At 36.4% G+C, this 13,312-nt stretch overlaps 1 protein-coding gene across 2 annotated transcripts in view; it reads left to right on the top strand.

Moving 5' to 3' along the window:
- TAPT1 (transmembrane anterior posterior transformation 1) overlaps window positions 1-13,312 on the top strand; it is a 48,746-nt gene that overhangs the window by 28,721 nt on the left and 6,713 nt on the right. For both annotated transcript variants that reach the window (XM_030449963.1, XM_030449964.1), the window contains exons 9-13: window positions 6,610-6,690; window positions 7,561-7,670; window positions 9,262-9,321; window positions 10,654-10,722; window positions 12,209-12,285. In XM_030449963.1, the coding sequence (XP_030305823.1) occupies window positions 6,610-6,690; window positions 7,561-7,670; window positions 9,262-9,321; window positions 10,654-10,722; window positions 12,209-12,285 (397 nt within the window). The remainder of the gene's footprint in view (window positions 1-6,609; window positions 6,691-7,560; window positions 7,671-9,261; window positions 9,322-10,653; window positions 10,723-12,208; window positions 12,286-13,312) is intronic.

The raw sequence follows: 13,312 nt of genomic DNA, 5'->3' as shown, positions 1-13,312 counted from the left end.
TCTTTACGGAGAGAGTGATCAAGCATTGGAATGGGCTGCCCAGGGAAGTAGTGGATTCTCCGTCCCTGGAGATATTTCAAAAGAGACTGGATGTGGCACTCAGTGCCATGGTCTAGCAACCGCAACGGTGGTAAAAGGGTTGGACTCGATGATCTCTGAGGTCCCTTCCAACCCAGCCAATTCTATGATTCTATGATTCTATAATGCTTATTCTGTCCTAATAGGATGTAGTTTTGGTTCCAAGATTAAAATACTTCTTATTTTTTAAATTAAATGTATTAAAGTTTGCAGTGAGGACATATAAAAGTGATGTTTACTAAAATATTGGCAGAGAACACAGATGACTTTTCTTAAGTTTTCTCATTAGTCACAATACTCACAGAACAGACTTATAAATATGCTTCTAGGGTTACTGCTGAAAGACAAGGCCTCTCTTGATTTAAATGCTGAAGTAAATAAAGGGCACCTTTTGGAAATGGTCAGTAATTTCCTCAATAAAAATCACCTGCAGTGGTATGCTAGAAGAAATGTATATCAATATTTTATTGCTAGGTCTTTTTATTGAAGACCTATAATAGCAGTGTCAGGTCTCCCTTTATCACTTGGTGGAAAAAGTGGTGCCATTTATTGTACCATAAGGGGATGAGAGCAGGTGTGTGTATATATATAGAAGAGTGCCCAAAACAAGCTAATTTACTCACTTGAAACAGATAACCATACTGAGAAGAGTTCCAGGAAAAGTTATAAATAGCAGTGTTTTCTTCTCACAGATAAATAACATAGACAGGTCTTTAGAGACTTTTACCTCTTTTGAACTGCAACCCATATACTGCATCACAGCTTCAGTAAGGATGGATAAGTGTTGTTTCAGTTCAGGTACTCTGTTACCCTTCAAATGTTTTATTTCCTGCAGCTGAAATGATAGTACATCTTATTTTAGCATCATATGCCAGTGTTGTATCCCACCCCTGGAACTGAGGCTACTCTGCTCCTCTGAGCTGAGCTTACAGTAGCCTGAGAGTGCCTTGTGTGTCTTAAAGCACAGTATACTCAAATTGCATTTATGGACTGATCTAAAATGCTAAAATAAAGTACTAAATATAGGATCTCCTATATATTTCCCACTTTTCAGTTTCTTCCAGCTATTTTCTTCAGGTCTGTAGTCTCTGCTCTAGAGCAACAGTGGCAACAGCTGATGAAACTTAAATAGACTTAATGGATGCCCCTTGATGCACGTTTTCTGGGGCTCTGCTCAAAATATTACTGTTGTCTCAAACACATGGTTTAAATTCAGTGAAAAGTTACTGATTGGTACATAAAAGCTAAATATAGTAATTCTTTGGGGGGATAAATGTCTGTTGTGGAGACATGCAAGGAACTTGTCATGAGTAGGTGAACCTCCCCATTTAACATTTATGTTAATCAAAAGGAAAATAACATTTATGTTAATCAAAAGGAAAATACAAATTAGATGAAAGATTGTGATCAGGAGAACTTGCTGTAAATAGAATAAAAGCACGAATAAGGTTTCACTTGTACTTTCTCAGAGATGTCCAGTATCATGCACTAAAATACCTTGGGAGACTGCTGCGTGGCATTAAAGATGCTGTATGATAAGGTAGATATCAGGTGTCACCAAGACCCCCATTTGGGTCTGGAAATTGTGACAGCACTTCCACTTGGCATTGTGTTCAGCACTGGTTGTGTATAACCAGCTGATGTCTGTCTCCCACTGTTTCCAGTTCTGGACTTAATGTCAGTGGATTCAGAGATGCTCCTTACCTTTGTATGGCCATATAAAATTCTGCTGTTAACAGCTAATTCATTAAAACTTCAGACTAAAAGAACTGTGAATCATCTACATAAAAACTAATTCACAGACCATGAGATACATATTGGATGCACAGTTATCTAATAAAATCAAACTTCTCTTAGGTGCAGGGGGTCAGCAGAGATCTTGGGGGTTTTATAGCTGCTTGAGACTGCAGCTACAGAATCTGTGATTTCAACCATCCTGGCTCCTGCAGCTTTGATTTATCAGCTGCTATAACTCTCCTTTCACATTATCACCCTGACTTCTGCTAGGAAATTGCTGTACACCCAGGCAATATACACACTGTTACCACTGGAGGAGACTTCTATACAGAAGACATAAAACCTTATATTTCTTGTAGCAGGAAGACATATTTCCCTAAATTTAAATAATATATTCTCTTTTTGAAGTAGGTATCTGTAAGTTAATTTTGTGGGGTTCAGGATTAGTGGGTAAGGAGATAAAAACTATAAAGAAAAGCTCTTTGAAAAGCCCAGCTTGGTGCCTTCCCCTATGCTTTTAAATGTCTTACTCTAATTTTTCTCTATAATTCTCTATAATTTAAATTTTAAGCTGTACTCTGAACTAAATTTTTCACACACCCCAATTGTACCTCAAATCAAGAAGTGCACTAGAGTGCAGTCATTACATTATTTCCTTCAGTTGGCCGTTTGGACAGATTATTTAAAAATAATCTTAAATATGTTGGTGCAAGTTTTTTTATCAGGTTTATTCTGAAGTTTTGTTATTGATTTATCACTATCTGTGGCTGTGATCAAAATATTGAACAGTCTATATTTTTACCTATGGTCTCTGGAATTCAGACAGCTTTTTTGTATGACTTTAGGTTTTTTGAATACCATTGTTCTAATCCAGTTTTTCATTTGTAGGGTGTGGGATTTGTTGTTGGGGTTATATTTAAGGTTGGTCAATGCCTTCATCAGTGAGTAGAAGTGCCAATTCTGGATCTCTGCTCCTGGGATCTTGTTGCCCTTCTAAGTTATCACTGTAAAGTACCTGGTATCTTCAGAATTCAGGTTCTTTCCTGAGTGAGTTAAGGAATCAGTTATTGAGGTTGCTGGCTATTTAATTCCACCAGTCCATACTAGACACAGTGCTGTCCTAGGAACATCCTTTCTTTCCAGTCACATCCATTTTTGTAGTGTTTATTATTTAAAAGTGATGATACCTTCTGAAACACTGACAGTTCAGCTTCTGGTCTTTATTGCTGTCAGTCCTTTAAACTGAATTTCTCCATTTTCCAGAAGGATTTATAGAAGGACAGAATATGTTATTAATATGGGCATAGAATTCCATTTGAATTGGAATGGCCAGGTTGATGTAAGTGAGATGAAAGTCTTTGAAATCTGATCTGGCTATGTGCAGTCCTGGTTTCGGCTTTACTTCACAAAGCAATAGAACAAAAGTACATCTTGCTTTTTCCCCCCTATTTCATTTCTGGCAGTATGCACATCAGTGTCTTTGAAATAAATGCCACCTCTATTTCCACAACAGCCCCAGTTAGGTACACAGGACTTATCTTCATAGAAACAGGTATATTGTGCTTAAATACTGGCACATGATGTACTAAGTCTTGGAATCTCTGATTCTTCCTTTCCCTTTACAATTCACAGAAATATGTATTTTAAAGGAAACTGAGAAGATTTAATCATATGTAGTAATTTAAACCACGAGTGGATACATGCAAGCACAAATTCAGTGTCATCTTTTGAAATAGAGTGTGTATGGGGAATATTTGGTATGATGTGTGGCCAGGCTTCTGGGCCAGGTCTATTAAGAGTAGAGTTTAAACATGGTATTAGAATTCAGTCTGCATGGCATGTGCTGACAGGAGTCCTGTCAGGGGGATAATTAGTGGTAGATGTCAGTTCTTCAACACTTAGGAGCTAAACTTAATCAAGTGCTTGAGGATGCAGCTGAAGACTGTTAAAAAGTGTCCTCAGCCTGCTGCTTTGGCTGTCACTTAACCCTGTCTTACAGTGGAAAGGGGTCACTAAAGCTGTGCTGTATTCTGACTGAAAAACACTTCATGATATGCTTATCACCAAAATTTTTGGGATACATTTGAAACCAAGTTGAAATGGTTTATAACAGTTTTAAGGACTGTCATGATGGAGAATGAAGAGATCCTTTTTAATTCCCAGCATATTCTTTGTCATGCTGAGGCAACGTAGAGGCATTTCCTTTTGACAGTCTCTATAACTGAACACAAATGTTGGTGGCTTGTCACCATTTCCATGGATTCACAAATACCATGATTAACTTTCTCTGCTTTTCTTGAAGAATATGATATCCATAAGTGGGAATCTAGAGATGCAGTCTCACTTGGTTTTTAGCTCACTGCGTCATCTAAAATGTGGCAATGGTACAGGGATTTTCCCTCACCTGTTTAAAAAAGTACAGGTACACCTAGAGCATGAAATAAGTTAATAATTATGAAACATTATGGGTGCATATTTAATATTCTGAAATTGGAATTTAGCAGTGATTGCCATCAGTTGCTTTGAATATCCTGAAGCCTGCTGTGCCCTTGTCCACGAGGGTGAAAAATGAAACGAATTTCTGAATCATTTGGGTTTACTGTTGAAGTTGCTATAAAGCACCTTTTTTTTGCTTATGTCTGACAAGCAGTTGATGAGAGGGGCAAGGATGAAGAAGAGCAGCTGCACTTATTCCTGCCACTCCAAACAGCCTTGAGCAGCTGTGGCACCAGAGATAACAGATTAGAAGCAAGGCCAGTGAGAGCAGGAAAAATAATCAGAGGGGAAAAATAGGTGTCAGTCTGTCATCTGGCCTTAAAAGTCAGTGGGGGAAGGTGTCTATAATTATAGCAGAGGAGCACATTTAAGGCCAAAGATGTCTCTTCTTAATTTAATCCTGTCAGCTGGTAAGCTAACATACTGACCAGTAATAAATTTAAGGGATTGGCTTGAGATGTGCTTTAATGTTAAGGCTTGAATTTCCTTACTTTCCACTTGAGAATATCTATCTTTACAGACCTCCCTGGGATCTGAAGCCCTGAGGATGGGATCTGTGTTATCTTGTGCATTGCTGAGCCTTGATGTGTCCTGGCAGTGTGCAAGCATGGCATGTGGGAAACAGAAGATGAAACCTTTTTGAAATTTTGGGACAGAAGTCTGAAAATTCAGTGAATACTTTCAAATCAGTAATGGCTGTGATAGGAAATTCAGGTGAAGGAATGCTAGACTGCACATTAATCCATTGGCAATATTGCCAAGTGATAACTGGATAACAAGTGATAACTCATCTCATAACTGGATTTATCAGACCATACTGTGGTGGTGTAATTTGGGTATTTGGTGCATTTGGAAGCATAGGAAAACCTGCTCTACGTGGAGTATTATTTGCAATTCACTTGTGTCCTTTTCTTTTTTCCTGGTATTTAAATTTATTTTACTGAAGTATTTCCCTTTTTTTTTTTTTTCTTCCCCCATGCATATAACACTTGTTCTGTTTTGGAGATCTGTGCTTCCCCTGAACTCTCCCCAGCCCATGCTGAGAAATAGCTATATATACCTCAAAACATACCTTTTAAATGAATGCCTGCAATCTCATTCTTGAATTCTGTGTGCTTTTTGAGCTCTTCTCTTGGAGGAGTTATTCTTTTCTTCTTTCTCCCTTCCTTCCATCTTGCCAGGATTTTTTTTTTTAATTCAGGATATTGTTATACTAGAATACAGGAACTGCAACCATGAACATTGTCATTGTTCTGTAGTCTGTAGAGGTGATGGAAGCTGCTGACACAGTCAGTCAGTTATGGTTTTCTCAATCCTTGTGTGTGATCCTGAACATTTCTGTTACTCCTGTCATTATTTTCTCTAATTTTTACTAAGATCAGTAGCTGGAACCCATGGAATATTTGAGGTGCTTAAGGAAATGAACCCTTTGGGGCTGGAGATAAATTGCTCACAAAGAAATTACTGTGAAGGTTATTAATGGGTGTAACAAATGATAACAGTATCCTCAAAGATTTTCATAATAGTTCTGTCTTCTGAAAAGACTTCTTTGGATCTGCTGATTTGTTATGTTTTAGGTTTTACCTTGTTTTTCAGTAACAAAATTTCAGGGAGGTTTTTTAACATGTTTAAAAATGTGATGCATCCTGAAGCAAGTTGTATATGTCATTTCTCAAGATAGTAGGAAAAAAAGACCCTGCCTAGCCAAGGAGGGCAAGTCACAGGGCTCCTTTGTCCTGTTCTTATGGTTCTTACAGTTTTTACAACTGAGGTGATGTCCCTTCCATTTCTCTTTTAAAATGCCAATGTAAAAGACTAGTAGGAAGTTTACAGATAAAGTGAATTAGTTGTCTTAAAACTGATGGACCCAGTAAATAGCAATTTGGATATCTGTCATCTGTGGAAGATGAAATTTGCCTTGCTAATAACCTGAAATGACAGACAGGTGTATTGTCTCCATTTTAGCACTAGGAGGTGCTGGTTCTTTTTGAATCCAACAAGAAATACACAGACTTTATTAAGAAACATGGCTATTTTATTAATCTGTTAGGTGACAGCAAGTCACAATTCCCTTCTATGTTGGGAACCCTGAATTGATGGAGCATCCTGAAGAGCTCTGTGGTCAGCTTCCCAACATCCCCTCCTAAATTTGATCAAATATTTTGTGGAAAAGATTGTCTAATCCAGCACTTAATAAATTATAGACCCACAGAAAGAGTAAATATATTTGGATGTAAACAAGTGTTTCTTTGGAGTTGCAAATTGGTGGGTTTTGGTTTTGTTTTGTTTTTTAACTAGATATAAAAGAGAGGTTCACCAACTATGTGCTGCTGCTAATTGTATGTCTAAGAAATATGGAACAGTTCTCATGGAATCCAGGTGAGTAAACTAGGAGAAAAATTAAATACAAAATTACAAATTCCTGTGCTATCAACACCTGTATCTCTTGCTTTTCTTTTCAACCTGAAGGATGAGGGTAAGAAGGACATAGAATTGGGGAATCTTTATTTGTTAGATCAGATTCTCTTTTTTCTATTTTTGGCTTTCTTGTGATGATTCTGTCCTTTCTGCTAGAAGTGCTGTTATGCTATAAAGTACAGTTATGTTTCTAATAGTGTTTTGAATATCTTCCCAGCACTTTCCTTTTCTTGAAGTGCTGATGGAGGTGTGATGATCTTGAAGTGATGAAGGATCCCCTAGAGAATCTATGAAGCTATTGAGATAGAAATTTGATAGATTACATGAAAATTTACATTAATAATTTAATATTGGTTATACTCAGGATTTTAATACCATCTTAAATAGTAGAACATGGATTTTACTTTATTAAACTTTGTATTAATAATTTTGCACCCTGACCTGTGTTGTGTATCGTGCTGGAATGTTTATTACTTTATCTAAATTTTACCTTAAGCATCTAAAATCACAGATCTTCTGTCTGTTCTTTGCACATACTAAGTATCTGCTGTTAGTAAGTGCAAATGTTGTCTTCCTATTAGAGAAAAAGCTTTATGAAGTTAGAGGCTTTAGAACCTGTTCCTAATTGTTGTGTGATTATATAGTGCTGATAAGGTTCTACAACAGCAATTTAATGAGCAAGAACTTGCACTCTACAAGCTGAGTGGTGATTTAAAGTTACAGACTTCAGTTTCTTAAGGATTTTTCAGTGTTGAGCAAAAGTGTTATGATTTTTGGTTTTTATACTGGTGTCATACTAAACGGCCTAACTTCTTTCTTCCCAACCTTCAGATCATCTTTGGGTGTTATTCCCAGATGTTTGCATGGTGGTTGCTTCAGAAATTGCAGTGGATATTGTGAAGCATGCCTTTATAACAAAGTTCAATGACATCACAGCAGATGTAGGTATCCTTTTGGGAATGCTGAGTGCTATTTTAAGTTGTAGCTTATTTTGCTAATATTTTTTAAAATAATAAAATGTATTCCAGTGCAAAAAAAGGTAAAAATTGTTATTTTCATATAAGGGATATCATTTGGGGAAGATTGGTGATTTCTTTATCCAATAAACTTCTGAGGATCTTTATCATGGGGAACAAACACCTCTGCTTCTGAATTACTAGTTGTAGATCCATAATTTACTAGAAGTGTTGTGTAATAGTTCACATAATGACTGCAATTCACATAACTGGCAAATCATTTTGTGAAATTAATACTAATTAAATTGACAGAAAATAGCTGGTTCTACAGTGCAGACAAATCTGTACCTTTTTCATGCAGAATAGATTGTAGGTTAAAATTCAGGCTCTGGGAAAAAAACAGATATTGTGAGGCTGCTGAATCTCAGTTCTTGCCTGTGTGTTAAGGGGTGGAATCTGAACTCAAAGATAGATTTTCCCACTGTCCCTGGAGCTCTGATATGAAGTAGGTTATTTATTAGTTTCCCACTGCTGAAATTTCCTAGGCCATATTTTTTATTCAGGCCTTCTTTTAAAGCACAGCACAAGGTTACATTTTGTGTGGTGCAGCACGATGCATTCACCTTTTGTCCTGTGTGTTGTGTGAGTTCAGATGAAGCTGATAAATTGGTGAAGTTAGCATTTTCTCACTGTTAAAACCACTTTTCAGGAAATGAGATCAGAACTTGGAAGTGCTATCATTTTCAGCATCTCTAAAGAAACTACACTGTGCAGTGTAGAAACAAGTTTAATGGATGTACTTAATAAGCTCCCCTCTGCCAGAGGCATTTATTCATGCCCTACTTTTTTATAGAGTGTGGAAAAGAGCAATAATGAAGTCAGGATAGCCAAAAATGTAACATGCTTCAGGGTGCTGAAACAGCTGGAGGATGGAGGTGGTGGGTAACGATTTTGCAAGGTTTATTTAACAAACTTGACATTTTTTGCATGAAGTTCTAAAGATTTATTGTGCTAGATAAGACTTTTTCAGGAGTTTTGAACACCTGCAGTGCAGTTGCCCTGCCACTTACCCTGGAAATTGGTGCTTTTCTGTCTTGATGTGCAGAACTGTTTTAATCAGAAATAAAGGCTTTGTTCATCTTCTGATACAATTTGCACTGTTTTAGGATCACTTGCTCAGTATATAAGTAAGCTCTCATCTATTTAATTTGATTTCAGTGCTACCTTTCAGGTAGCTTAGAATATCAACTGTAGGAAAAAAAAATAAAGGTGATTTCTCTTTGCATTTTTCATGATCCTCAAATTCTCTAAGTGCTTTATAATGTCTCATTCAGTTCCCAAAGCACAGCATAGGGTTGTGTTTGTACATATACACAATTTACTTTATTGCAGAAATATGAGCCCATCTGTTGAATGCTGCAATTAGACCTCAGAATAATTTGCTTTGCCTCCCTTCAGCCTGTGCATAAATGTTTATAATGTTTTTCAAGAAGCATTTTTTTAGTATCTCTGTTGATTCTATAAAGTGTGATATAAGAAATCAGTCACACCTCTGATATGCTGGATTTTTTTTCAGGTCTACAGTGAATACAGAGCCAGTCTTGCATTTGACCTTGTTAGCAGTCGACAGAAAAATGTAAGCCTGAAAATTAAAGCATCTTTTGTTATGGGGGGGATATTGGAGCAAATAAAGAAATGCACACAAAACTATTTCACTCCTATAGCACTGAAATTCTAGTCAGCTTTTTTGAATACAAGATAACAATATTTTCTTGATTTATAGTCTTTTTATCCAGCTGATCATGTCAGTTCAGGTTTATTTAATATATAGAGGTTTAATATATCAGGTTTATTTATTTAATATATTGTCAAGAATTCTTTTCCAAATACACTTCTAGTCAGGGGATGGTTGTAATAACATTTTTGAGATCCATGGGAAGTAAGCAAGCTTCCCAAGGCTTTCTTCAGGCAGTTCTATATTATTTTTCTCTTTGCTTTATTTTAACAGTGGATCAAAGTAGAGTTTTCATGAGGAATTTAATTCTTCACAGGCAACATACACAGGTGTACAGGGATGTTTGCACCATGCATATTAGTGTTGTGGCATGGGTATTTACAGAATGCCCAGGCTGGCTGTGTGATTTATTAGTACTGTACCTTTCCTGGATGAATCTCTTACCTATTAGTGTGTGCTCTGGATGAGTGCTCTAACAATTGAATTAACTTTATGATAATATTCTATGTTGGTTTAGTAGGTGTGTTTAGTAGGTATTTCTAGGAATTCAGTAGTTGCACCTTATATTGAAGTTAGACACCTTCAACTGTAAATAAGTATTAAAAATTGATTAAAATAAAACTCAGTTCATTAGTTACCAAAACTCCCTTTTTTTTCCTAAGGATCCTCTGTGAAAAATGAGTGTCAATATGATGCTACCTAACTTTGGTATGATGTTCAATGGCAGCATGAAAGCTGGCAAGCAGAGTAGTTGTATTTAGAGAGTGGAAATACAAATGTATTTTCAAAATTAGTTTAGTCCTGAGGCTAATTACAGATGTTTTGTAATGTGACTTAAAAAAAAAACATGACAGTTGTACTTTTATCCCTGCTATGGGTTTTTTCTCTACAGCATTTGTGGATCAAAGGCAAATTAATAAAAAAAGGTCTCAGTAATAGTGTAAAGATGAAATATAACACATTTGGATTCAGTATCCTAATTGCTCTTGATTTTAGAGATATGTGTGATACTCCAGCTGCCCTTGATTTAGAAGCTGAAGTTAATCCTATTGGTCATGGTTCTGTTTTATCTTTTTCTGAGAGCACAGCTATCTGCATTTGAATTTCAGAACATGAATAGGTACACTTTATACCAGTTTAGTCAATCTTTATCTACAGGGTGTGCCAAGCTAAAATAAGCTCATTCCTTTGCATAAATAGTTTGTTGTTGTTCTTTTTTTTTTTTTTTCCTAGGCTTATACAGATTATAGTGATTCAGTTTCCAGAAGAATGGGTTTCATTCCTCTTCCTCTGGCTGTTTTAGTAAGTAGTAATTTTCCTCTCAGCTTTTTGTCAGTAAGATCTCAGGTATAGATTTTATGCCTGTGAGGGAGCAAACTCAGTCTGATACTTTGAGGATGAAGTGATCACCTTAAGTAACTGATGAGGTTGAGCAAAGTTGAGTTAGCATTTGGGTATAACCTATATCACCTACTAATTGTGAGATCACAAATATGTTACTGTTTATCACCCTTTTATAGAAAATAAAAACTATATATATTTTATAGACCATAAGTATTTGGATTGTCACAGTGGAATTAAACTACATCTGTGCTTATTAAACCTTTATTCCTTTTGGCAATTCTTCTGTTCAGTCATTCAGAATAGTGAAAGCAGCTGGTTGCCAGAAGGTTAGCAGTAGTCTACTAGGGTGGGTTTTTTAGGTTTTTCATAGGAGTCCTTGTGTTTGTCCCTGTAATGGTATCCCTAATGGCTTATGTTTTCTTTCATATGTGGCAGTGAGCTTCTGAGCTGTTGTAGAATACATGATTCCAAAATAGTTGACTCTGTTACCTGGACATTTTGCTGTAAAATGAATCACTTCATTATTGGAATTGGGTCCACATGCTGTCTGTTCTGAATTAACTATGGCAGAATGTTTTCTGTAAATACCTGCTCTGACTTGACCCATACACACAAGTAGATAAGCAGTAGCTATCTTAATACTGGGACTATGTCCTTGCTTTGCCAGCAAAGATGTTAATTCATAGTTTTCCTGGAAGAATATCAATTTAAATTAACTGTTAAAGGTCATGTTCTCCCATAGAGATAGGGGAAAATACTGTGGACAGGCTTTGCCTAGTTTTTGTTCAGGATTCTAAAAAGCAAAATAACTATGATCATAACAATAATTGAATTTATAACTAGGTACTATACATCCAGTGATAATTTATTGAAATGCTTTTTCAGCTTAATTGCATTCTGGTATGTTATCCTGGATACTAATAGGTTTAAAACAAATGAAGTGCTTTGCTAGCTTGGAACTCTAGCTGTGAAATACTGAAGTAAAACAGATTTTGGGATACTCTGTTACTGGAACTTGGGATTCACATGCCTAGTTCACAAAGCAATTTTGTATTCAAAATACAGAACTCACAGTGCAAAACACTGATTCTGTTTTACTGCATCAGCATCTCTAGACATTTTCTTCAAAAATTATTCACTCAGCTTGCAGCCCTTGACTTCTGGGGAGGTTTGATTTTTTTGCTTATTTTACAAGTCACTGGGGAAGGAAACATTATCAGACTGTGGTTTTGGCAGAGTTGCAGCTAGGTGCAACTATTATATTTATTCAAAGCAAAATCTTAAATACTTAGCAGTACCAAGGGGAACATTAGAATAAATTGCTATCAGTGTAAATGCTTCTACATTTGTCTTGAATTTACCAAGAAACAATTATCTGTTGAAATAGTCTGTGGGGATTTGTGTGCTGTGTGTTTCAGCTGTTCAACTTTTATCCTTAAAACAGCTCATCAGAGTCGTAACAAGCTCAATAAAAGTACAAGGAGTCTTAGCATATGTTTGTGTTGTGCTGTTCTACTGTGGGTAAGTAAATGCACATAATTGAAAAAGTTTTTACCATTATTTGATCAGATATCTGAAAAAGCTTGTGTTGATACTTCTAGGTGTAAGTGTAAAGACTGTTAATGTTCAGTTAGAACATAAATGTAAAACACTTCTGCTCATAAACAGAAATTGAGTGCAGATTGCTCCCTAACTACTTCAACTGCACTGAGGGATTATAGCTCTCAATAAGTAACTTCAGTAATGAAAATAACTAATGGAAAAATGATGGAGAGAATACAGACAAATACCATTACCATAGAATTCTAAAATATGAAACTTTCGCTAAAGATTCTGTATGCCAACAAAAAATAAGCAGTTTAAGTTCTCTGAGTAGATCATGAATTCTTAGCCCTGCAAGGTTTCATGTTAGGAAACTGCTGTATGGAAATGAAAAAGTAAATGCAAGGCTTACATTTCTGGGAAGAACAACAGGGTCAGTAAGTAATCTTTGTTAAGGCATCTTATATCCTATGGAAGTTTGTTTTCCAAAGCCAGTGATTTACAACTCTCTCTTCACTGCCAAGTCAGTTTATGCTTGTGTTACCCTTAACTTGTCACCAGTGGATACATAAATCTGAGATGAGTTTAATTGTCCTTTAAATGCAATCTAGTTTGCCTGTCTTGCGACACTTGCTGTAGGTTCTGTGGGGGTGACCAGTTTCTTGGAAAGCTGCAAACTCAACTGCATCAGTGTTTATTATTATCTCTCAGTGCTCACTGATATTGCAGTCTCCCTAAAATTGATCCTAAAGAATTGCTGCAAATAGCTGCAGCACAGAGAAGCTGCCTGCAACATTGTGGAAATATCTCTTCCAGTGCCCTAGGAAGTTGGGTTTGTAACTAAAGGCAGCAAGACTGGAGAAGCAAAAGACTTCTGGGGCAGTGGTTTAGCAGGTACTCTGGAAGAGAGATGGTTGCTCATTTGCAGTGCCTTATGAAAAGAACAGGATTACTGTACATTTTTCCTGAATGTGTAGACTCTTACCTCTACTCTGACCTTTATGTG

The sequence above is a fragment of the Calypte anna genome, chromosome 4A (assembly GCF_003957555.1).
Source record: "Calypte anna isolate BGI_N300 chromosome 4A, bCalAnn1_v1.p, whole genome shotgun sequence".
NCBI lineage: Eukaryota > Metazoa > Chordata > Aves > Apodiformes > Trochilidae > Calypte > Calypte anna.
This window is presented reverse-complemented; position numbering and strand designations above follow the sequence as displayed.